Source organism: Salvelinus namaycush, chromosome 16, assembly GCF_016432855.1.
Source record: "Salvelinus namaycush isolate Seneca chromosome 16, SaNama_1.0, whole genome shotgun sequence".
NCBI lineage: Eukaryota > Metazoa > Chordata > Actinopteri > Salmoniformes > Salmonidae > Salvelinus > Salvelinus namaycush.
In genome coordinates, this window is record NC_052322.1 from 2163374 (window position 1) to 2189974 (window position 26601).

At 46.1% G+C, this 26601-nt stretch overlaps 1 protein-coding gene across 4 annotated transcripts in view; it reads left to right on the plus strand.

Moving 5' to 3' along the window:
- The first annotated feature begins 427 nt into the window (after positions 1-427).
- LOC120060576 (MAGUK p55 subfamily member 2-like) overlaps positions 428-26601 on the plus strand; it is a 51159-nt gene continuing 24985 nt past the window's right edge. For 2 of the 4 annotated variants that reach the window (XM_039009945.1, XM_039009944.1), the window contains exons 1-5: positions 428-526; positions 2569-2586; positions 12792-12944; positions 13285-13440; positions 13647-13874. In XM_039009945.1, the coding sequence (XP_038865873.1) occupies positions 428-526; positions 2569-2586; positions 12792-12944; positions 13285-13440; positions 13647-13874 (654 nt within the window). Of the gene's footprint in view, positions 569-2568; positions 2587-12791; positions 12945-13284; positions 13441-13646; positions 13875-26601 lie in introns of all 4 variants that reach the window. The other 2 variants (XM_039009947.1, XM_039009946.1) reach the window with 2 other exon arrangements.

Genomic DNA, 26601 nt, shown 5'->3' on the forward strand with positions numbered 1-26601 from the left:
TGTGTGTGTGTGTGTGTGTGTGTGTGTGTGTGTGTGTGTGTGTGTGTGCGCGTGTGTGTGTATATGTGTGTGTGAGACTAATCATAAGAAAACCATGGGACTCTCCCAAAGGGTTAGTAGGTGCGTAAAACCAGCAAGTACATACACTACCGGTCAAAAGTTTTAGAACACCTACTCATTAAAGGGATTTTCTTTATTTTTACTATTTTTCTTCATTGTAGAATAATAGTGAAGACATCAACACTATGAAATAACACATATGGAATCATGTATTAACCAAAAAAGTGTCAAACAAAAAATATATTTTATATTTGAGATTCTTCAAAGTTGCCACCCTTTGCCTTGATGACAGCTTTGCACACATTGGAAAAGTGGAACGGTGAGTAACCTGTAGTCCTAACTGTCCTCTCTGTGTTTGTCTTCAGCCATGCAGCAGGTTATGGACACTCTGAGTAACAGCACCAGCTCCACCATGGCCAATGACCTGGACCTCATCTTCCTCAAAGGCATCATGGAGAGCCCCGTGGTGAGAATATATGTACCTACAGTATACCTACTTGTCTATGGTGTTTTTTGATGCAAGAAACCACTTTACAAAATAAAATGCATCATTATTCCCATACCATTATTACAGAGAATCGTAACAATTATGCTACCCACTGCCTATTGGCTACTTAGCTTATTCAAGCCTGCCTCAAAATACAACACTGCCCCTTTAAGACAAAAAAAAGCTCTTTACCTGACTCGCTTTTCAAAGATGTCTAGAAAAATGCACACATTTTGTTCTCTTGTAAGAAGCAATCACTCTCCCCATTGCTGATAACAAAGTATCTATAACTGGGCTAATAACTAATTAGCTAGCAAAGGATGTGAACAAATGTACAAATGTGCACACGTGGCTACATGTAGCTCTCACTTTGATCTCAAAACAAGCACATCTACTCACAACCGCTCGTTCTGTTAAAACAGTCCAGTTCAAAGTCAATGGCACAGAGCCATATATGGCAATGGTCTATTTGCATATAGGCCTACTGCAGCTCTGATTGGTTATGGCACACCAGTCTGTGTAGAGGATGTTCCTGAGTCTTGCCTGTCAATGCAATAGAATTCTACTCAGATGTGTTCTGCCTACAACAAAATCTCTTTTATAGGTAGTTTTGCATGCTAAGTCTGTCACACCCTGGCCTTAGTTATCTTTGTTTTCATTATTATTTTAGTTAGGTCAGGGTGTGACATGGGGAAGTTTGTGTGTTTTTTGTATTGTCTAGGGTGTTGTATGGTTTAGGGGGTTTAGTAGAGGAGATGGTTTAGTGTTCAGTGTAGGTGTCTAGGAAAGTCTATGGTTGCCTGAATTGGGTCTCAATTAGAGACAGCTGGTTATTGTTGTCTCTGATTGGGAGCCATATTTAAGGCAACCATAGGCTTTAGCTTTTTGTGGGTAATTGTCTATGTCAGTGTGTAATGGTCAGTGTCAGCACCATTTTGTTATTATAGCTTCACGGTCATCAGTTTGTTATTTTGTTTGTTTAGTTGTATAGTGTTCGTTTCGTGTTTTTTCCCTCTTCTGAATAAAAGAAGATGTACTTTGCACACGCTGCGCCTTGGTCCAATCTCTCACCCAAAGACGATCGTGACAGAATTACCCACCAATCCAGGACCAAGCGGCGTGTCAAGCGGCAACAGGACCCACCTACACAGGATTCATGGACATGGGAGGAGATACTGGATGGTAAGGGACCGTGGGCACAACCGGGAGAATATCGCCTCCCTCGTGAAGAGCTGGAGGCAGCTAAAGCCGAGAGGAGGCGATATGAGGAGGCAGCACGGAAGCAAGGCTGGAAGCCCGTGAGTACAACCCAAAAATTTCTTGGGGGGGGCCTTAAAGGGATTGTGGCGAAGTCAGGTAGGAGACCTGCGCCTACTACCTGTACTTACCGTGGAGAGCGAGAGTACGGGCAGACACCGTGTTACGCAGTAGAGCGCATGGTGTCTCCTGTACGCGTGCATAGCCCGGTTCGGTACATTCCAGCTCCACGTATCGGCCGGGCTAGATTGAGCGTTGAGCCGGATGTCATGAAGCCGGCCCAACGCATCTGGTCACCAGTGCGTCTCCTCGGGCCGGCTTACATGGCACCAGCCTTACGCATGGTGTCCCCGGTTCGCCTACATAGCCCGGTGCGGGTTATTCCACCTCCCCGCACTGGTCGGGCGACGGGGAGCATACAACCAGGTAAGGTTGGGCAGGCTCAGTGCTCAAGGGAGCCAGTACGCCTGCACGGTCCGGTATTTCCGGCGCCACCTCCCCGCCCCAACCCAGTACCACCAGTGCCTCCTCCACGCACTAGCCCTATGGTGCGTGTCTCCAGCTCTTTACCACCAGTGCCTAAACCACGCACCAAGCCTCCTGTGTGTCCCCAGAGTCCTGTGCGTCCTGTTGCTGCTCCCTGCACTATCCCTGAGATGCGTGTCCCCAGTCCGGTACCACCAGTTCTGGCACCACGCACTAGGCCTAATGTGCGCTCCCAGGGTCCAGTATGCCCTGTTCCTTCTCCCCGCACTAGCCTGAAGGTGCGTGTCCTTAGCCCGGTGCCTCCAGTTCCGGCACCACGCACCAGGCCTACAGTGCGCCTCATCCGGCCAGAGCCATCCGTCTGCCCAGTGCCATCTGAGCCATCCGTCTCCCCAGCGCCATCTGAGCCATCCGTCTCCCCAGCGCCATCTGAGCCATCCGTCTCCCCAGCGCCGTCTGAGCCATCCGTCTGTCCAGAGCCATTAGAGCCGCCCGTCTGTCCCGAGCCGTCAGAGCCGTTAGTCAGTCAGGAGCCGCTAGAGCCATTCATCAGACAGGATCTGCCAGAGCCGCCAACCAGACAGGATCTGCCAGAGCCGCCAACCAGACAGGATCTGCCAGAGCTGCCAGCCAGCCATGAGCGTCCAGATCCGTCAGCCAGCCATGAGCGTCCAGATCCGTCAGCCAGCCATGAGCAGCCAGATCCGTCAGCCAGCCATGAGCAGCCAGATCCGTCAGCCAGCCATGAGCAGCCAGATCCGTCAGCCAGCCATGAGCAGCCAGATCCGTCAGCCAGCCATGAGCAGCCAGATCCGTCAGCCAGCCATGAGCAGCCAGATCCGTCAGCCAGCCATGTGCAGCCAGATCCGTCAGCCAGCCATGAGCAGCCAGATCCGTCAGCCAGCCATGAGCAGCCAGATCCGTCAGCCAGCCATGAGCAGCCAGATCCGTCAGCCAGCCATGTGCAGCCAGATCCGTCAGCCAGCCATGAGCAGCCAGATCCGTCAGCCAGCCATGAGCAGCCAGATCCGTCAGCCAGCCATGAGCAGCCAGATCCGTCAGCCAGCCATGAGCCGTCCAGCCAGGATCCGCCAGAGCCGTCATCCAGCCAGGATCCGTTCCTCAGTCCGGAGCTGCCGTCCCTCAGTCCGGAGCTGCCGTCCCTCAGTCCGGAGCTGCCGTCCCTCAGTCCGGAGCTGCCGTCCCTCAGTCCGGAGCTGCCCCTTATCCTGGTGCTGCCCCTTATCCTGGTGCTGCCCCTTATCCTGGTGCTGCCCCTTATCCTGGTGCTGCCCCTTAGTCCGGTGCTGCCCCTTAGTCCGGTGCTGCCCCTTAGTCCGGTGCTGCCCCTTAGTCCGGTGCTGCCCCTTAGTCCGGTGCTGCCCCTTAGTCCGGTGCTGCCCCTTAGTCCGGTGCTGCCCCTTAATCCGGTGCTGCCCCTTAGTCTGGTGCTGCCCCTTAATCCAGTGGGGTTAAGTTGGCGGGTGGTCAGTTGGAGGAGGCTACGAAAGCGGGTAGTGACTATGGTGGGGTGGGGACCACGACCAGTGCCAGAGCCGCCACCATGGACAGACGCCCACCCAGACCCTCCCCTAGACTTTATGCTGGTGCGCCCGGAGTTCGCACCTTAAAGGGGGGGTTATGTCACACCCTGGCCTTAGTTATCTTTGTTTTCATTATTATTTTAGTTAGGTCAGGGTGTGACATGGGGAAGTTTGTGTGTTTTTTGTATTGTCTAGGGTGTTGTATGGTTTAGGGGGTTTAGTAGAGGAGATGGTTTAGTGTTCAGTGTAGGTGTCTAGGAAAGTCTATGGTTGCCTGAATTGGGTCTCAATTAGAGACAGCTGGTTATTGTTGTCTCTGATTGGGAGCCATATTTAAGGCAACCATAGGCTTTAGCTTTTTGTGGGTAATTGTCTATGTCAGTGTGTAATGGTCAGTGTCAGCACCATTTTGTTATTATAGCTTCACGGTCGTCAGTTTGTTATTTTGTTTGTTTAGTTGTATAGTGTTCGTTTCGTGTTTTTTCCCTCTTCTGAATAAAAGAAGATGTACTTTGCACACGCTGCGCCTTGGTCCAATCTCTCACCCAAAGACGATCGTGACAGAATTACCCACCAATCCAGGACCAAGCGGCGTGTCAAGCGGCAACAGGACCCACCTACACAGGATTCATGGACATGGGAGGAGATACTGGATGGTAAGGGACCGTGGGCACAACCGGGAGAATATCGCCTCCCTCGTGAAGAGCTGGAGGCAGCTAAAGCCGAGAGGAGGCGATATGAGGAGGCAGCACGGAAGCAAGGCTGGAAGCCCGTGAGTACAACCCAAAAATTTCTTTGGGGGGGCCTTAAAGGGAGTGTGGCGAAGTCAGGTAGGAGACCTGCGCCTACTCCCTGTACTTACCGTGGAGAGCGAGAGTACGGGCAGACACCGTGTTACGCAGTAGAGCGCATGGTGTCTCCTGTACGCGTGCATAGCCCGGTTCGGTACATTCCAGCTCCACGTATCGGCCGGGCTAGATTGAGCGTTGAGCCGGATGTCATGAAGCCGGCCCAACGCATCTGGTCACCAGTGCGTCTCCTCGGGCCGGCTTACATGGCACCAGCCTTACGCATGGTGTCCCCGGTTCGCCTACATAGCCCGGTGCGGGTTATTCCACCTCCCCGCACTGGTCGGGCGACGGGGAGCATACAACCAGGTAAGGTTGGGCAGGCTCAGTGCTCAAGGGAGCCAGTACGCCTGCACGGTCCGGTATTTCCGGCGCCACCTCCCCGCCCCAACCCAGTACCACCAGTGCCTCCTCCACGCACTAGCCCTATGGTGCGTGTCTCCAGCCCTTTACCACCAGTGCCTAAACCACGCACCAAGCCTCCTGTGTGTCCCCAGAGTCCTGTGCGTCCTGTTGCTGCTCCCCGCACTAGCCCTGAGATGCGTGTCCCCAGTCCGGTACCACCAGTTCTGGCACCACGCACTAGGCCTAATGTGCGCTCCCAGGGTCCAGTATGCCCTGTTCCTTCTCCCCGCACTAGCCTGAAGGTGCGTGTCCTTAGCCCGGTGCCTCCAGTTCCGGCACCACGCACCAGGGCTACAGTGCGCCTCATCCGGCCAGAGCCATCCGTCTGCCCAGTGCCATCTGAGCCATCCGTCTCCCCAGCGCCATCTGAGCCATCCGTCTCCCCAGCGCCATCTGAGCCATCCGTCTCCCCAGCGCCATCTGAGCCATCCGTCTCCCCAGCGCCGTCTGAGCCATCCGTCTGTCCAGAGCCATTAGAGCCGCCCGTCTGTCCCGAGCCGTCAGAGCCGTTAGTCAGTCAGGAGCCGCTAGAGCCATTCATCAGACAGGATCTGCCAGAGCCGCCAACCAGACAGGATCTGCCAGAGCCGCCAACCAGACAGGATCTGCCAGAGCCGCCAACCAGACAGGATCTGCCAGAGCCGCCAACCAGACAGGATCTGCCAGAGCCGCCAACCAGACAGGATCTGCCAGAGCCGCCAACCAGACAGGATCAGCCAGAGCCGCCAACCAGCCATGAGCAGCCAGATCCGTCAGCCAGCCATGTGCAGCCAGATCCGTCAGCCAGCCATGTGCAGCCAGATCCGTCAGCCAGCCATGAGCAGCCAGATCCGTCAGCCAGCCATGAGCAGCCAGATCCGTCAGCCAGCCATGAGCAGCCAGATCCGTCAGCCAGCCATGAGCCGTCCAGCCAGGATCCGCCAGAGCCGTCATCCAGCCAGGATCCGTTCCTCAGTCCGGAGCTGCCGTCCCTCAGTCCGGAGCTGCCGTCCCTCAGTCCGGAGCTGCCCCTTATCCTGGTGCTGCCCCTTATCCTGGTGCTGCCCCTTATCCTGGTGCTGCCCCTTAGTCCGGTGCTGCCCCTTAGTCCGGTGCTGCCCCTTAGTCCGGTGCTGCCCCTTAGTCCGGTGCTGCCCCTTAGTCCGGTGCTGCCCCTTAATCCGGTGCTGCCCCTTAGTCCGGTGCTGCCCCTTAATCCAGTGGGGTTAAGTTGGCGGGTGGTCAGTTGGAGGAGGCTACGAAAGCGGGTAGTGACTATGGTGGGGTGGGGACCACGACCAGTGCCAGAGCCGCCACCATGGACAGACGCCCACCCAGACCCTCCCCTAGACTTTATGCTGGTGCGCCCGGAGTTCGCACCTTAAAGGGGGGGTTATGTCACACCCTGGCCTTAGTTATCTTTGTTTTCATTATTATTTTAGTTAGGTCAGGGTGTGACATGGGGAAGTTTGTGTGTTTTTTGTATTGTCTAGGGTGTTGTATGGTTTAGGGGGTTTAGTAGAGGAGATGGTTTAGTGTTCAGTGTAGGTGTCTAGGAAAGTCTATGGTTGCCTGAATTGGGTCTCAATTAGAGACAGCTGGTTATTGTTGTCTCTGATTGGGAGCCATATTTAAGGCAACCATAGGCTTTAGCTTTTTGTGGGTAATTGTCTATGTCAGTGTGTAATGGTCAGTGTCAGCACCATTTTGTTATTATAGCTTCACGGTCGTCAGTTTGTTATTTTGTTTGTTTAGTTGTATAGTGTTCGTTTCGTGTTTTTTCCCTCTTCTGAATAAAAGAAGATGTACTTTGCACACGCTGCGCCTTGGTCCAATCTCTCACCCAAAGACGATCGTGACAGAATTACCCACCAATCCAGGACCAAGCGGCGTGTCAAGCGGCAACAGGACCCACCTACACAGGATTCATGGACATGGGAGGAGATACTGGATGGTAAGGGACCGTGGGCACAACCGGGAGAATATCGCCTCCCTCGTGAAGAGCTGGAGGCAGCTAAAGCCGAGAGGAGGCGATATGAGGAGGCAGCACGGAAGCAAGGCTGGAAGCCCGTGAGTACAACCCAAAAATTTCTTTGGGGGGGGCCTTAAAGGGAGTGTGGCGAAGTCAGGTAGGAGACCTGCGCCTACTCCCTACTCCCACTGGTCGGGCGACGGGGAGCATACAACCAGGTAAGGTTGGGCAGGCTCAGTGCTCAAGGGAGCCAGTACACCTGCACGGTCCGGTATTTCCGGCGCCACCTCCCCGCCCCAACCCAGTACCACCAGTGCCTCCTCCACGCACTAGCCCTATGGTGCGTGTCTCCAGCCCTTTACCACCAGTGCCTAAACCACGCACCAAGCCTCCTGTGTGTCCCCAGAGTCCTGTGCGTCCTGTTGCTGCTCCCCGCACTAGCCCTGAGATGCGTGTCCCCAGTCCGGTACCACCAGTTCTGGCACCACGCACTAGGCCTAATGTGCGCTCCCAGGGTCCAGTATGCCCTGTTCCTTCTCCCCGCACTAGCCTGAAGGTGCGTGTCCTTAGCCCGGTGCCTCCAGTTCCGGCACCACGCACCAGGCCTACAGTGCGCCTCATCCGGCCAGAGCCATCCGTCTGCCCAGTGCCATCTGAGCCATCCGTCTCCCCAGCGCCATCTGAGCCATCCGTCTCCCCAGCGCCATCTGAGCCATCCGTCTCCCCAGCGCCGTCTGAGCCATCCGTCTGTCCAGAGCCATTAGAGCCGCCCGTCTGTCCCGAGCCGTCAGAGCCGTTAGTCAGTCAGGAGCCGCTAGAGCCATTCATCAGACAGGATCTGCCAGAGCCGCCAACCAGACAGGATCTGCCAGAGCCGCCAACCAGACAGGATCTGCCAGAGCCGCCAACCAGACAGGATCTGCCAGAGCCGCCAACCAGACAGGATCTGCCAGAGCCGCCAACCAGACAGGATCTGCCAGAGCCGCCAACCAGACAGGATCTGCCAGAGCTGCCAGCCAGCCATGAGCGTCCAGATCCGTCAGCCAGCCATGAGCGTCCAGATCCGTCAGCCAGCCATGAGCGGCCAGATCCGTCAGCCAGCCATGAGCAGCCAGATCCGTCAGCCAGCCATGAGCAGCCAGATCCGTCAGCCAGCCATGAGCAGCCAGATCCGTCAGCCAGCCATGAGCAGCCAGATCCGTCAGCCAGCCATGAGCAGCCAGATCCGTCAGCCAGCCATGAGCAGCCAGATCCATCAGCCAGCCATGTGCAGCCAGATCCGTCAGCCAGCCATGTGCAGCCAGATCCGTCAGCCAGCCATGAGCAGCCAGATCCGTCAGCCAGCCATGAGCAGCCAGATCCGTCAGCCAGCCATGAGCAGCCAGATCCGTCAGCCAGCCATGAGCCGTCCAGCCAGGATCCGCCAGAGCCGTCATCCAGCCAGGATCCGTTCCTCAGTCCGGAGCTGCCGTCCCTCAGTCCGGAGCTGCCGTCCCTCAGTCCGGAGCTGCCCCTTATCCTGGTGCTGCCCCTTATCCTGGTGCTGCCCCTTATCCTGGTGCTGCCCCTTAGTCCGGTGCTGCCCCTTAGTCCGGTGCTGCCCCTTAGTCCGGTGCTGCCCCTTAGTCCGGTGCTGCCCCTTAGTCCGGTGCTGCCCCTTAATCCGGTGCTGCCCCTTAGTCCGGTGCTGCCCCTTAATCCAGTGGGGTTAAGTTGGCGGGTGGTCAGTTGGAGGAGGCTACGAAAGCGGGTAGTGACTATGGTGGGGTGGGGACCACGACCAGTGCCAGAGCCGCCACCATGGACAGACGCCCACCCAGACCCTCCCCTAGACTTTATGCTGGTGCGCCCGGAGTTCGCACCTTAAAGGGGGGGTTATGTCACACCCTGGCCTTAGTTATCTTTGTTTTCATTATTATTTTAGTTAGGTCAGGGTGTGACATGGGGAAGTTTGTGTGTTTTTTGTATTGTCTAGGGTGTTGTATGGTTTAGGGGGTTTAGTAGAGGAGATGGTTTAGTGTTCAGTGTAGGTGTCTAGGAAAGTCTATGGTTGCCTGAATTGGGTCTCAATTAGAGACAGCTGGTTATTGTTGTCTCTGATTGGGAGCCATATTTAAGGCAACCATAGGCTTTAGCTTTTTGTGGGTAATTGTCTATGTCAGTGTGTAATGGTCAGTGTCAGCACCATTTTGTTATTATAGCTTCACGGTCGTCAGTTTGTTATTTTGTTTGTTTAGTTGTATAGTGTTCGTTTCGTGTTTTTTCCCTCTTCTGAATAAAAGAAGATGTACTTTGCACACGCTGCGCCTTGGTCCAATCTCTCACCCAAAGACGATCGTGACAAAGTCTTGCATAGTATGTTTTCATCTGGTATGTTGCATTGAAAGTGGCTAATATTGCATTGATTCGATCACAATTCCCCCAGTAAAGGGAAAAGTTGATAGTGTTAACAGGGGGAAAACTCTAGAAACGGGGAAAACTCTAGAAAGTTGAGTGTAGTTCAATCTCGCGCTTCTCTGCGCGGGCTGATATTTCTTCTGTGCCTCAATCCAGGGGGATCTGCGAGCCCGTGCATGCGCACAGTTTAGAGGAACATTAGTTGCACCTACCCCAAATTTTCCAAGAATGTTCTTATCATGTTACTAAATGTATCCAGAGTATTTTCAGATTTTGTTATCAACAAATGTACAGTAAATGTAAAATGCACATACAATCAACAGTGTAATTCTTCCATTCAGTCTTGTGTCAGGTGAACTGTTGTGTACTTATTTAGTCTAACAATTTTCCCATAATCTCCAAACTGTTCCCTTTGAATTGTTACCATGGTTATGCAAATGTTTTTCTTCTGTAAAAAACATTTCAATTTATCCTTATTCCAAATATGGCCTTATTCCTATTTAGGCAAATTCTCACGAGTGAAGGGAAAGGCAAAGGGGGATACCTCGTCAGTTGTACTGAATGCATTCAACTGAAATGTGTCTTCTGCGTTTAACCCAACCCCTCTGAATCAGAGAGGTGCGGGGGGCTGCCATAATCGACATCCACGTCTTCGGCGCCCGGGGAACAGTGGGTTAACGTGTAAGGTATAAAACTATTTTACTTTTACAAGAGCTACTAGAATGAAAAGTCAACCATCAAAATTATTCAATGCAAAAAAAAATTGTTTTCATTATGAAATGAACAAATCAACCTTGACATTAACATTGTAATTATAAACATTACAACATAGTCGTAATTGTTGCGTCATCCAATCAAATGCAGTTGAGGCCTAGGAACTGAGAGAAGCTCTGAGCTTTCACAATACCATGTCCTGGGGGATACTGTGTTCTTTTCCTTGCGCTTAGAGAAAGAACAGACTCGCAGGCCCAATAGTGCTGTGTGGTCTTTCTCGCTCTCCTATAGAGAGCATGCAGACAGAGTTTTCTGGGAGAGATACGAAGATGAGAGCTCTTCGGGGAGCACTGCATCAAATGCCTCCAGTTGAAGAAAAGAACAGGGCCCCTCGCTCTCTCACTTTCGCTCTCAATTTCAATGTAAGAGTTTATTGGCATGGGAAACAAACGTTTACATTTACAAAGCAAGTGAAATAGATAATAAACAAAAGTGAAATAATCAATGAGAGAGAGAGAGAGAGAGAGAGAGAGAGAGAGAGAGAGAGAGAGAGAGAGAGAGAGAGAATGATGTATGTATTATCTGTGTGTGTGCCCATTGTGTCTATCTATCGATGGGGAACCTCATCAATGATTAATCCACAGATGCAAGAACACTGGTCTATGTTCAAGGACTTGAGACAGTAGCAGGTCTATTGTATAATATTCACGGTAAAGAATAAATGGAATATATTACGTGGCCTCATCTGAAAGGGCACCCTATTCCTTACAGTGCACTACTTTTGAACAGGGCACTATGTGTATTCAGCAATATTCTGTACTATTAAATCAAATGTCATACATACACACATTTAGCAGATGTTATTGCGGGTGTAGCGAAACGATGGGTGAGATATATATATGCTGCGAATGGATATTGGCAGAAGCAGCTATGCCAAAAGCCATTCACAAAACCACAGTACATTACGATCAGTCATTTCCTTGGCAGCTACTGCTTGGCTCCTTACCTTGGAGTCGTCAGAACTATTGAAGTTGTAGATCATGAGATGACAAATGCGCACTTTGCTCTTGCTCTCACGCACGTATTTAGGTGGCCTACACTTTTAAAATAAAAGGCTATCTACAACCTAGAAGGATTCTTCGGCGGTCCCCGTAGGAGAACCATTCGAAGAACCCTATTTTTCCCCAGGTAGAACCCTTTTGGATTCCATTGTAGAACCCTTTCTACAGAGAGCTCTACCTGGAACCCAAAAGGTTTCTCCAATGGGGACAGCTGAAGAACCCTTTTTGAACCCGTTTTTCTAAGAGTGGATACTGTATCTAAATAAATGACAACAGACTTGCAGGTCTTTTGCTCTATTTGGGATTCTTCAGCCTCCCATCTTTTCAATTTGCCTGTGAAGTAGCTTACAAAGCCAGACAACAACAGCAGAGGGCAAAGATAGCTATTCAATGGGGGCATAACCTGCCTTTGGCTGTGTTGTTCTGCTGTCCAAGGGCCACTCTCTGAAGCTTTATGTGTGTGGGTCTCTCTCTCTCTCTCTCTCTCTCTCTCTCTCTCTCTCTCTCTCTCTCTCTCTCTCTCTCTCTCTCTCTCTCTCTCTCTCTCTCTCTGTGTCTCTCTTTGTCTCTCTGTGTCTCTCTGTGTCTCTCTGTGTCTCTCTGTGTCTCTGTCTCTCAACAGCAGGGGCGCTCTCCTTTCCCTCACGTAAACAAACAGCCCATGGCTGCCAGATCAGAGATTAGACAACAGGCCCATGGGAGTATGACTGTCTCTGTGAATCTACCCACAAGACAACACGGCTATTTGAATCTGTTTGGGAGTAACGTAGCAGGTCGATAGGTCATTTATTATTTACTATCCTGTCTTTTTATTCTATGCAGCAGCAGACTGTGACGGCTATGCACAGAGATCCTTATTTGAGTAGTCTTCTGAGTGTCCTCATTCATTTATCTGGTGCGCGCTACGCGGCGTTTCAAACTTCTAAATTAAAGGGTTTGCTGTTAATGGGAGCCAAAAATAAACATTTGGAGATTGATGGGCAGTAACACATTATCATTCAGTTCACTAGTTCCACATGGGCGGTGGGCCAGAGGCCAGTCGTGGTAAAAGGTGAGGGCCCAGTGCCCTCGGTACGAGAGACAAAGTGAAATATTAATTTAAAAAATATATATATATTGATGCTCCACAGCACAGGGAGAAAACACACAGCGTATTTGACTGTTTTAGGGCAGATGCTTATCTTCTGAGACGCTTGTTGTTTGTTTCTGAATAGGAGTTGTACTGTGTGTTTATTTTGGGGTTTCCTGTCTTTTTACAATTCATTGACTTTATTGCTAGAAAAGAACTGAGTAAATGGTGAATACTCTGTGACTATTTGCACTTATTTGTATGGCCTAAGTACGTTGTGAGATTTGGCACTAGTTGGCTCTGATTTGGTACTAAGTGTGCTGTGTGGCACAGTTGGTAAAACAATGGCGCTAGCAACGCCAGGGTCATGGGTTTGAATGCAAAAATGTTTGCACACACGCTTTTGATAAAAGTGTCTGCTAAATAGTGTAGGCTAAAATTACCACCAAAGATGGCTAGTTATTAACAAGACCGTTTTTTACCTTCAGTTCCCGTCTCCCTGCTACCCTCAGGCCCATGAGAACCTGGAGGAGTCCAAGCTGGAGGCGGTGAGTGACAACAACATGGAGCTGGTGCAGAACATCCTGAAGGAGCTCACTCCCCTCACACACAGGAACAAGGCTGCAGACGAACTGGCACGCATACTGAAGGAGCCACACTTCCAGGTCTAAACACTCAATGTTTTAGCTTTTATCAGGGCTGATCTAGGACAAGTTCCCTCCTGTCCACGTAATCTTATTCATTATGATCTGAATGAGCAAACTGATCTTAGATCAGCACTCCTACTGTGAGCTTTTTTGACCCATTCTCCAAGAACTTTACCTTATTGAGGGAAAACTGACCAAACTGATGTAGCTACCATGGATGGCATGTTACTGTGTTTAATGTATCGAATGCAGTCTTCTTAAGATCAGTTGTAAATCTTACTAGATCAATTCCATCCTACAGTATGTGTCATGCAATCATCAACATCATTATCCTCTGCCCCTATTGGTCCACACACAGTCTCTCCTGGAAACCCATGATTCGGTGGCATCCAAGACCTTTGAGACCCCTCCTCCCAGCCCCTGTTCCTTCATGGACGCTGCCTTCAACACCCAGCCTGTTGCCCCAGACGCAGTCAGGATGGTGGGCATCCGCAAGGTGTCTGGAGAGCACCTGGTAAGACTCAGTGAGGGGCATTTTGAAATGGCTTACTCTACAGTGGCTTACAGTGCAACTGTTTGTTGAGTTTGTGAGTATGGTTCTTAATGAAATGAAAAAACAAAATGGCGGTCCTTGTTATGCCTTTGTTAGTCCTTCTACTCAGTGTCATGGATGTTAAAAACGGCAATGTAAAATACAGTGCTATATCTTTGCCTTTGTAGGGTGTGACGTTTCGGGTAGAGAGCGGAGAGCTGGTGATCGCCCGCATCCTCCACGGCGGGATGATCGACCAGCAGGGCCTCCTCCACGTGGGTGACATTATCAAGGAGGTGAACGCGAAAGAGGTGGGCAACGACCCCAAGGTGCTCCAGCAGATGCTGAAAGAGGCCAGCGGCAGTGTGGTGCTCAAGATCCTCCCCAGCTACCAGGAGCCTCACACCCCGCGCCAGGTGAGTTGACCCATGATTCCTCTGTGACCCCATACAGTGAACCATATGACCTGCCATCCAGGACCTCTATACCGGTCAGTGTCAGATGAAGGCCCTAAACATTTTCAAAAGACTCCAACCACCCAAGTCATAGACTGTTCTCTCTGCTACTGCACGTCAAGCTGTACCGCTGCTCTAAGTCTGGAGCCAACAGGATCCTGAACAGCTTCCAACTCCAAACCGTACGACTGCTAAATAGTTAGTTAAATAGTTGACAAAATAGCTACCCGAAATAAAGAATTCAGACCCCTTTCCCCTTTTCCACATGTTGTTACATTACAGCCTTTTTCTAAAATGGATTAAATAAATAAAAATCCTCATCAATCTACACACAATACCCCTTGACAAAGCAAAAACCGGTTTTTAGAAATGTTTGCAAATGTATTAAAAATAAAAAAACAGAAATACCTTATTTACATAAGTATTCAGACCCTTTGCTATGAGACTCGAAAATGAGCTCAGGTGCATCCTGCTTCTATTGATCATCCTTGAGATGTTTCTACAACTTGATTGGAGTCGACCTGTGGTAAATTCAATTGACGGGGCATGATTTGGAAAGGCACACACCTGTCTACATAAGGTCTTACAGTTGACAGTGCATGTCAGAGCAAAAACCAAGCCATGAGGTCGAAGGAATTGTCTGTAGAATATCGAGACATGATTGTGTCGAGGCTCAGATCTGGGGAAGGGTAGCAAAACTTTTCTGCAGCATTGAAGGTCCCCTAGGAACACAGTGGCCTCCATCATTCTTAAATGTAAGAAGTTTGGAACTACCAAGTCTCTTCATAGAGCTGGCCGCCCAGCCAAACTGAGCAATCAGGGGAGAAGGACCTTGGTCAGGGAGGTGACCAAGAACCAGATTGTCACTGACAGAACTCCAGAATTCCTCTGTGGAGATGGGAGAACCTTCCAGTAGGACAACTGTCTCTGCAGCACTTCACCAATTAGGCCTTTATGGTAGAGTGGCCAGACGGAAGCCACTCCTCATTAAAAGGCACATGACAGCCCGCTTGGAGTTTGCCAAAAGGCACCTAAAGGACTCTCAGACCATGAGAAACAAGATTCTCTGGTCTGATGACACCCATATTAAACTCTTTGGCCTGAATGCCAAGTGTCACGTCTGGAGGAAACCTGTCACCATCCCTACGGTGAAGCATGGTGGTGGCAGCATCATGCTGTGGGATGTTTTTCAGCGGCAGGGACTGGGAGACTAGTCAGTATCGAGGGAAAGATGAACGGAGAAAAGTACAGAGAGATCCTTGATGAAAACCTGCTCCAGAGCGCTCAGGAGCTCAGACGGGGGCGAAGGTTCACCTTCCAACAGGACAACGACCCTAAGGACACAGCCAAGACAACGCAGGAGTGGCTTCAAAATACCAGCAACAGTGTGTGAAAGACTTACAGAAAACGTTTGACCTCTGTCATTGCCAACAAAGGGTATATAACAAAGTATTGAGATAAACTTTTGTTATTGACCAAATACTTATTTTCCACCATAATTTGCAAATAAATTCATTAAAAATCCTACAATGTGATTTTCTGGATTTTTTTTCTCATTTTGTCTGTCATAGTTGAAGTGTACCTATGATGAAAATTACAGGCCTCTCTCATCTTTTTAAGTGGGAGAACTTGCACAATTGGTGGCTGACTAAATACTTTTTTGCCCCACTGTACATGGAGGAGGCTTAATCAAGCTAGCCGTTTTGATTACTTCCTAGTCTCATTCTGGCTGGCATCAAAAGTAAAACAAGTATTAATAGGAGACTGGATGCGACCGGACCACCATCTAATTGGCCTCCATATAAAGTGGCAAGAAAAAGTATGTGAACCCTTTGGGATTAACTGGATTTCTGCTTAAATTGGTCATCAAATTTGATCTGATCTTCATCTAAGACACAGCAATAGGACGTAGGACGTAGACGGCGGACGTAAAGGTAACGTAAAGGTAATGGCGGACTGAACGAAGTTATGTAGAGCACCTCAAGATAAAACATAATATTCGAAATATCTGCTAAATTAGACTAAAATATTAGCACTAAATAATCTGGTGGGTGATAACCTTCAATCTGGATAATAACACAAAACAAATCCTAAGACTAGAGACATTTATCGACAAATATTACGAAAACAAGCAACACCCAAACATGACGGAGAGTAAGACAGGGGAACCGATTCAAAAACGAAAACGTGACTCCTCAACCGACACTGATGATCTAATATTCTCACCACCGGCAATGGTAAAGGTCGAAACCGATCTGTTAAAATCAATAAATGACAAACTGGGTATACTTGAATTAGTTAGTAAAGATATAAAAGAGTTGAAGGCAAGCCTAGAGATGAGTGATGAAAAAGCTGCGGCTTTGGAGAAGGAAACACACGCGCTAAAAGGGACAGTCAATAAGATTGAAACCGAAATGAATGAATTTAAAAAGGAGAACAACGTTCTGAAGGAATGCTTACTGGACATACAAACTAGATCCATGAGAGAGAATTTGGTACTTACAGGTATCCAAGAGAAAGAAGGAGAGGTTCCTGAATCTGTAGTTAGAGAGTTCCTTTTTGCAGCGCTTCAGATTCCACGCGAAGTTATCGATAAGATCCAACTTGAACGTGTACACCGCCTCGGACAGAGAGGGCAGAGGTACGAACGCCCAATCGTTGCCAAATTTGCTTCATTTAAAGATAAAATAATGGTTAAAAGCCTGGGTAAAAGACTTGCTGGGACCAAAATTGGCATGAATGATCAGTTTCCGAAAGAAATTGCAGAACGGCGCTAAGTTCTGTATCCAATTTTCAAAGAAAATAGATTAAAAGCGAAACGAGTAGCTCTCGTCGTTGATAAACTATATATTGATAACCAGTTGTTCAGAGACACAAAGATTACTCCATGGTTATTTTAAAAATTACAAAGTTCTCATAGATGAGGAAAATAAACACAATTCAAGCCCGGTTATTGATTGTAACAATACAAAATATAGCTTTTCTATAAATCTTCACATATAACTAATTGAACACAAGCTCTATTTCTACATAGTGAAGATAAAAACTAAGTAAACAGAAGGCACAGTATGTGTGGATGGTGTGGTGTGTGTTTATTTTTATTTATTATGTTTGGAAAGTTGAGTGAGTGAGTAATGAAATGGTTGCATATCCCAGAGCCAGTGTATTGCTGTGGGCCGGGTATGAGAGGGCTTTCAATGTTGTTCAGATGATGGATATACTTTTATAATGAATTATACGTCTTATTTATTTATTGTCCTATCATGGGGAACTACATTTTTAAAATAAATTATATCTAATTATTTATTATCCTATTTTAATGGTACGGTCCATGGCCCTATACCCTAGACACCCACATGAATGGCCCAGATACTAAGGAGAAGTCCCTAACTGTTTTATGTGCATGCTGTAAGCGGTCTGTATGCAGCCAAAATGAGGTCAGGGACCAAGAGCAGCACTGCCCCCTCAAGATTCTGAGCCTGCTTGGCAGGGTTGGTCCTGCAAAGCCAAAGCCCCCTAAAGGGAGAGCATAATATACAAGGAAATTCTCAAAGCTGCTAATGAGAACCTTGACGACCTTGTACCTAGCCGGTGGGGATTCCGGTGGGGTGCCCCCACCCAGGCAGTGGCAGTGCTGGCAACACTAGCTGCAGTAACCCATGGGGAGGGGGTCACACTCGGACATTCAGAGAGGGGGTATATTATTGTGGCCCTGGTGGCACGAAATCAAGTCGGACTGCATGGAGATGCTTGGGAACATGGTCAAAATGGATGACCTTATTGTGGGTGTTTCAGGAAGAAGGTGTACATTTGACCTCCATCATCTAGGATGTGACAATGGTAAATAAATCTCTACATTTATGCTCATTTTTTGCGCGGTCTTGCAGGCCTTCTCATGCAGCTGCAACTGCAAGTACATTTGTAAATCATGACCCATCTTGAGTTGGGCTCTGGGATGGTGCAATTGTTGAGAGGGTGAGCTTATGGTTGTGTGGGGGTAAGGGCTGAATGTGTGTGGGTGTATGTGTGTATCCCACAACTGTTGCGAAGGAAGAAGTAAAAGATGTTAGGGACTATAGAGGATGATTCACAGCAATATGAAATAAAAATCGAGGTGAGGGCGATGGAAATGCATTTGGCAATGGATCTGCTTCGGTTCGGTGGATGGCGCTGTGTGCACTTTTCGAAGGATGGATCCCAGTCGGTCCGGGGCTGTGCGATGCGGGGGGTCGGGGGTGGTCTGCCGGGCATTGGGATGACAACCCAACTCGAGATGGGGGCTTTTGGCGGGTGGAATAGTGGGGACCAATTGGAGGTTTGCTTAGTGGAGATGCAAATGTCATGGTACAACTATATAGACACTCAATCATTATGTTACTTTTTAATAGGACGTTTACAAACATATATTTTGATAAAAATAATTGAAAGGTGTGTCTCATTATGGTAAGTGGTGAAATAAGTATAGCCAGTTACAATTGTAATGGCTTAGCAGATAATAAGAAAAGACGATCAGTATTTACCTGGCTAAAAGAGAAGGATTATAATATCTACTGTTTACAGGAAACCCATTCGACAGTTTTAGATGAAGTTTTGTGGAAAAAGAACTGGGGGGGCGAAATATATTTCTCCCATGGGCAAAGAAATTCAAAAGGGGTGATGGTTTTAATTAATAATAACTTTGATCCAAATGTGCAACTTGTCCAAACAGATCCTCAAGGTAGATGGATTATTTTAAATATGTTATTGGACAATAAACATATATGGCTTATTAACCTATACGGTCCGAATAATGATGATCCAAGCTTCTTTGACAATATATATAAGAATGTATCAACTCTACAAGCAACACTAGACTCTATTATTATAGTGGGAGATTTTAATACGGTCTTAAATACCTCTATGGACCGGAAAGGAAATCACACTACAAACTATCACCCTCAGGCACTTAAGGAAATCAGGAATGTCATGGATATATTGGAATTAGTGGATATATGGAGACTTAAATACCCTGACCTAGTGAGATATACATGGCGGAGGCTTAATCAAGCTAGTCGCCTTGACTACTTTCTTATATCATTCTCTCTGGCACCAAAAGTTAAAAAGTGTTTGATAGGGGACAGAATGCGGTCGGACCATCACATAATTGGCATATATATTACTCTTACAGAATTTCCACGTGGGCGAGGATATTGGAAATTTAATCAAAGCCTACTAGATGATAAATTGTTTAGAACTAGGACAGAAGAATTTATAACTGACTTTTTTAGACATAACATAGGTACAGCAGATCCCCATATTGTATGGGACACTTTTAAGTGTGCCTTTAGAGGCCATGCAATTCAGTACTCATCTATAAAACAAAAGCAATTTCGATCAAAAGAGTCCATATTAACAAAGGAAATTGAAGGACTAACAGTACAGTTAGATAACAATAAAAACGGTACCATAGAGGCACAGAATAAGTTAGAGGAAAAACAAAAAGAAATGGAGGAACTTATTCAAGAAAGATCCAGTGTAATATATTATAAAAATAAAGCGAACTGGATGGAATATGGGGAAAAATGCACCAAATTCTTTTTCAATCTTCAATATAGAAATGCTACCAAAAAAAACGTATTAAAACTTGTTACAAATGATGGAGTCACGCATGATTCACCAAATGATATTTTGAAAGAGGAAGTAAAGTACTTTAAGAATATGTTTTCGTTTCAGGCTCCTCCATCTCCACTAACTGAAACTAATTGTATGGATTTTTTCCCTAATAATAAGGTAAAATTAACATCTGTACAGAAAGACTCATGTGAAGGCCTAATTACAGAGGAGGAACTACTTGATGCAATTGGGGCCTTTAAGGATGGGAAAACTCCAGGACTGGATGGCATACCAGTGGAAGTATACAAACATTTTTTTGATATACTCAAAGGACCATTATTAGCTTGTTTTAACCACTCCTATATAAATGATAGATTATCAGACACGCAACAAGAAGGTGTGATATCATTATTACTGAAACAGGACCCAAGTGGTATATATAAAGATCCAGTCCATTTAAAAAATTGGAGACCTCTTACACTTCAGTGTTGTGATGCAAAAATCCTAGCAAAATGCTTGGCGCATAGAATAAAAAAAGTTTTGTCAGATATTATTCATCCTAATCAGACAGGTTTTTTACATGGACGATACATTGGAGATAATATAAGGCAAGTACTGGAAACAATAGAACACTATGAAATATCGGGGACACCAGGCCTGGTTTTCATAGCTGATTTTGAAAAGGCTTTTGATAAAGTACGACTGGAGTTTATATATAAATGCCTAGAATATTTCAATTTTGGGGAATCTCTTATAAAATGGGTAAAAATTATGTATAGTAACCCTAGGTGTAAAATAGTAAATAATGGCTACATCTCAGAAAGTTTTAAACTATCTAGAGGAGTAAAACAAGGTTGTCCACTATCGGCATATCTATTTATTATTGCCATCGAAATGTTAGCTGTTAAAATTAGATCAAACATTAATATTAAGGGATTAGAAATCCAGGGCCTAAAAACTAAGGTGTCATTGTACGCTGATGATTCATGTTTTCTTTTAAAACCACAACTAGAATCTCTCCACGGCCTCTTAGAGGATCTAGATACATTTGCTATCCTCTCTGGATTAAAACCAAATTATGATAAATGTACCATATTACGTATTGGATCACTAAAAAATACACATTTTACATTGCCATGTAGTTTACCAATTAAATGGTCTGACGGAGATGTGGACATACTCGGTATACAAATCCCAAAAGAAAGAAATGATCTCACTCCAATAAATTTTTATAGAAAGTTAGCAAAAATAGATAAGATCTTGCTACCATGGAAAGGAAAATACCTGTCTATTTGTGGGAAAATCACCCTGATTAACTCTTTAATCATATCACAGTTTACCTATTTGCTTATGGTTTTGCCTACACCTAGTGACCTGCTTTTTAAATTATATGAACAAAAAATATTCAATTTTATTTGGAACGGCAAGCCAGATAAAATTAAAAGGGCCTATTTATATAACGAATATGAATTCGGAGGGCAGAAATTATTAAATATTAAAGCATTAGACCTCTCACTAAAGGCATCAGTCATACAAAAGTTATACTTAAATCCAAACTGGTTCTCTAGTAGATTGGTACGAATGTCTCATCCTATGTTCAAGAAGGGCCTTTTTCCCTTTATTCAGATTACACCTGCTCACTTTCGGTTGCTTGAAAAGGAAATAATCTCCAAAATATCTTTATTTTTTAAACAAGCCTTAGAAAGTTGGTTGCAATTTCAGTTTAATCCACCTGAAAGGACGGAACAAATAGTACAACAAATCTTGTGGTTAAATTCAAATATAGTAATTGATAAAAAAACTGTATTTATCGAAGAAATGTTTAAAAAAGGTATAATTTTTGTGAATGATATCATAAATAGGACTGGTGGAGTAATGTCACACATGCAGCTAACACAGACATATGGAAATGTCTGCTCTACCCAAAATTACAACCAATTAATTGCAGCATTACCACAAAAATGGAAGAGGCAGGTAGAAGGGGATAAAAGTAAGGAACTTGTATGTCGGCCTTATATTAAAGAACATAAATGGTTAAAGAAAAGTGTGATAAATAAAAACATATACCAATTTCATTTAAGGACCAAAAAACTTACAGCTGTGCCATATAAATTGCAAAATAGTTGGGAAGAGATTTTCGATGTACCCATTCCATGGCACATGGTTTATGAATTGATACGCAAAACAACGCCGGATTCAAAACTTCGAATTTTTCAATTCAAATTATTGTACAAAATTCTTGCAACTAATAGAATGTTATATATATGGGGGATACAATCTTCCCAGCTCTGTAGATTCTGCTGTGAGGAGGCAGAGTCATTAGACCATTTATTTTGGTATTGTCCGCATGTAGCTCGTTTTTGGTCACAGGTCCAGGAATGGCTAAAGAATTGCAACATTTGCGTAGAACTAACGCTACAGATAGCAATACTGGGGGATTTGAAAAGCCATAGTCAATCAATCAATAATATAATAATTATTTTAGCAAAAATGTTTATTTTTAATTTACAATCCGTGGAAGCTATGAGAATAGGAAGATTCAAATCTTTTGTGAAGCATCACAGCACAGTTGAAAAATATATGGCAAATAAAAATCCGAAATGGATGATGTTGGAAGATAGATGGGAAAGGTTGAGTGGAGCTGAAGGGTGGGACTAATAACAAGATAAACAATGTAGGGCATACGGGATCTGTGAAATGTGTATAGGTGCGGAGCTATTGTGAAATAGCACAGTTACAAGTGGAAATCAAACTGGATGGACAACAGAAATAGAGGAAGGACTAAGAACAAACAAGAGAGAACTATTATAAAGTAGACTGTGTCTGTAAAATGTGTATAAGATGTATAAATTGAAGGTAAAAACAGAAATGTTTATCAGTTTACTCCAATTGGGGGATCGGTGGTAGGGTTTGCGGGGAATAATAATAAAGGTATACTCTTTAAAAAAAAGTATGTATGTCTATGTAGGTATGTGTATGTATATATGTGTATATGTATGCATACGTGAATGGATATATATATTTACCCAAAAAAATATGGGGGATTGGAAATGATGCAGACAATTACATTGGAAGCAACATTCTTTCCGCAATATTAAGCTGATCCACCCCCAAAAAAAAAAAAAAAAAAAAAAAAAAAAGACAGCAATAGACAAACATAGTGTGCTTAAACTAATAACACACAAATTATTGTATTTATCTTGTCTATATTGAATACAACATTTAGCATTAGGTTGGAAAATGTATGTGAACCCCTAGGCTAATGACTTCTCCAAAAGCTAATTGGAGTCAGGAGTCAGCTTACCTGGAGTCCAATCAATGAGACAAGATTGGAGATGTTGGTTAAATCAAATCAAATTGTATTTGTCACATGCGCCGAATACAACAGGTGTGAACCTTACAGTGAAATGCTTACTTACCACCCCCCACCCCCCCCCACCCCCCCCCAAAAAAAGTAAGAGATAAGAATAACAAATAATTAAAGAGCAGCAGTAAATAACAATAGCGGGGCAATATACAGGGGGTACCGGTACAAAGTCAATGTCAATGTGCGGAGGCACCGGTGTCTAGGTAATTGAGGTAATATGTATATGTAGCTAGAGTTATTAAAGTGACTATGCATAGATAATAACAGAGAGTAGCAGCAGCGTTTCAAAGAGGGGCAATGCAAATAGTCTTATGGCTCAGGGGTAGAAGCTATTTAGGAGCCTCTTGGACCTAGACTTGGCGCTCTGGTACTACATGCCATGCAGTAGCAGAGACTACAGTCTATGACTAGGGTGGCTGGAGTCTTTGACCATTTTTAGGGCCTTCCTCTTAAACTGCCTGGTATAGAGGTCCTGGATGGCAGGAAGCTTGGCCCGGTGATGTACTGGGCCGTACGCACTACCCTACTGTAGTGCCTTGCGGTTGGAGGCCGAGCAGTTGCTATACCGGTCAGGATGCTCTTGGTGGTGCAGCTGTAGAACCTTTTGAGGATCTGAGGACCCATGCTAAATCATTTCAGTCTCCTGAGGGGAAATAGGTTTTGCCGTACCCTCTTCATGACTGTCTTGGTGTGCTTGGACCATGTTAGTTTGTTGGTGATGTGGACGTCAAGGAACTTGAAGCTCTCAACCTGCTCCACTACAGCCACGTCGATGAGAATGGGGGCGTGCTCGGTTCTCCTTTTCCTGAGGTCCACAATCATCTCCTTTGTCTTGATCACATGGTGGGAGAGGTTTGTTGTCCTTGCACCACACGGCCAGGTCTCTGACCTCCTCCCTATAGGCTGTCTCATCATTGTCAGTGATCAGGCCTACCACTGTTGTGTCATCAGCAAACTTAATGATGGTGTTGGAGTCGTGCCTGGCGTGCAGTCATGAGTGAACAAAGAGTACAGGAGGGGGCTGAGCACAAACCCCTGAGGAGCCCCCGTGTTGAGGATCAGGTTGGCGGATGTGTTGTTACCTACCCTTACCACCTGGGGGCGACCCGTCAGGAAGTCCAGGATCCAGTTGCAGAGGGAGATGTATAGTCCCAGGGTCCTTAGCTTAGTGATGAGCATTGAGGGCACTATGGTGTTGAACGCTGAGCTGTAGTCAATGAATAGCACTCTCACGTAGGTGTGAAAGGGCAATGTGGAGTGCAATAGAGATTGCATCATCTGTGGATCTATTGGTGCGATTTGCAAATTGGAGTGGGTCTAGGGTTTCTGGGATAATGGTGTTGATGTGAGCAATGACCAGCCTTTCAAAGCATTTCATGGCTACGGAAGTGAGTGCTACGGTTCGGTAGTCATTTAGGCAGGTTACCTTAGTGTTCTTGGGCACAGGGACTATGGTGGTCTGCTTGAAACATGTTGGCATTACAGACTCAGAGAGGGAGAGGTTGAAAATGTCAGTGAAGACACCTGCCAGTTGGTCAGCGCATGCTCGAAATACACGTCCTGGTAATCCGTCTGGCTCTGCGACCTTGTGAATGTTGACCTGTTTGAAGGTTTTACTTGCTGCGGATAGCGTGATCACACAGTCGTCTGGAACAGCTGATGCTCTCATATATGTTTCAGTGTTACTTGCCTCGAAGCGAGCATGTAAGTTATTTAGCTCGTCTGGTAGGCTCGTGTCACTGGGCAGCTCTCAGCTGTGCTTCCCTTTGTAGTCTGTAATAGTTTGCAAGCCCTGCCACATCCGACAAGCGTCGGAGCCGGTGTAGTACGATTCGATCTTAGTCCTGTATTGACGCTTTGCCTTTCTTATAAGCTTCCGGGTTAGAGTCCTGCTCTTTGAAAGCGGCAGCTCTACCCTTTAGCTCAGTGCGAATGTTGCCTGTAATCCATGGCTTCTTTTTGGGGTACGTACGTACAGTCACTGTGGGGACAATGTCCTCGATGCACTATTGATAAAGCAAATGACTGATGTGGTGTACTCCTCAATACCATTGGAAGAATCCCAGAACATATTCCAGTCTGTGCTAGCAAAGCAGTCCTGTAGTTTAGCATCCGCTTCATCTGACCACTTTTTTATAGACAGAGTCACTGGTGCTTCCTGCTTTAATTTTTGCTTGTAAGCAGGATTCAGGAGGATAGAATTATGGTCAGATTTGCCAAATGCAGGGCAAGGGAGAGCTTTGTATGCGTCTCTATGTGTGAAGTAAAGGTGGTCTAGAATAGTTTTTCCTCTGGTTGCATATTTAACATGCTGATAGAAATTAGGTAAAACTGATTTAAGTTTCCCTGCATTAAAGTCCCCGGCCACTAGGAGCGCTGCCTCTGGAAGAGCATTGTCTTGTTTGCTTATGGTGGTATACATCTCATTGAGCACGGTTTTAGTGCCAGCATCGGTCTGTGGGGGTATGTAGACAGCTACGAAAAATACAGATAAACTCTAGGTAGATAGTGTGGTCTACAGCTTGTCATGAGATACTCTACCTCAGGCGAGCAAAACCTTGAGACTTCCTTAGATATCGTGCACAAGCTGTTGTTCACATACATTACCGTTCAAATGTTTGACGTCACTTAGAAATGTCCTTGCTTTTGAAAGAAAAGCACCTTTTATGTCCATTTTGAAAATAATATCAGATTGTTAAGAAATACAGTATACTGTAGACATTGTTTATGTTGTAAATGACTATTGTAGCAGGAAACAGCTATTTTTAGTGCAATATCTACATAGGCGTACAGAGGCCCATTATCAGCAACCATCACTCCTGTGTTCCAATGGCACGTTGTGTTAGCTAATCCAAGTTTATAATTTTGATCATGGAAAACCATTTTGAAATTATGTTAGCACAGCTGAAAACTGTTGTTTTGATTAAATAAGCAATTAAACTGGCCTTCTTTAGACTAGTTGAGTATCTTGAGCATCAGCATTTGTGGGTTATATTACAGGCTCAAAATGGCCAGAAACAAAGACCTTTCATACCTGAAGGGAACATTTTGACATTTGCTGTATGGTTGATGAGAAACTCCATATTGCAAATGTACGGTCCCTTACTAGACGTCCGCGAACGTTTGTAAAATTCGCGGACGGTGGCGGGTCGTGCACGGGGGCCAGATCTTCCGGGAAGTCATCGAACGAAGTCGCTCGGACATTCGGTTTCCGTTTTATAAAATGTTCTAATTTTTGTAATTTTTCCGCTGTCCCGGTAAATCCCACCAGAGGGCGAATGGAATCATATTGCAAATGTACAAAACATCACCAATCACGACGTGGCCTTTTCTCCTAAACGGAAAAGACTTCGAAGACAAAACTTGGTGAGCATAGGTTTGGCATAATGGGCAGTTGGCCCCGAACAATATGGCGTCGAGCCTCAACGCTTTTTGAGTTATGACCATATTTCTCAGATTAAAAACGAAAATAGATCGCTAATTTGACCACTTCACGTCAAAGTACATGAACCTACGGTGTCAGGAAAAAAAGAACCAGCCATTTATCTATCGTAATTTAAGAGAAATCGTACAATGTACAATTGGTGATGTTCCAAAAAATGTGTTTTTTCTCCCCAAAAAGTTACAGATCCAGTTGCAGCGTGTTCAGAAGAATCTTTTTTAAGTGGGTTTCGGAGCTCTGCGAGATTTCTGTGATTTTCTGAAATAACACACACTCATTCAACCCTC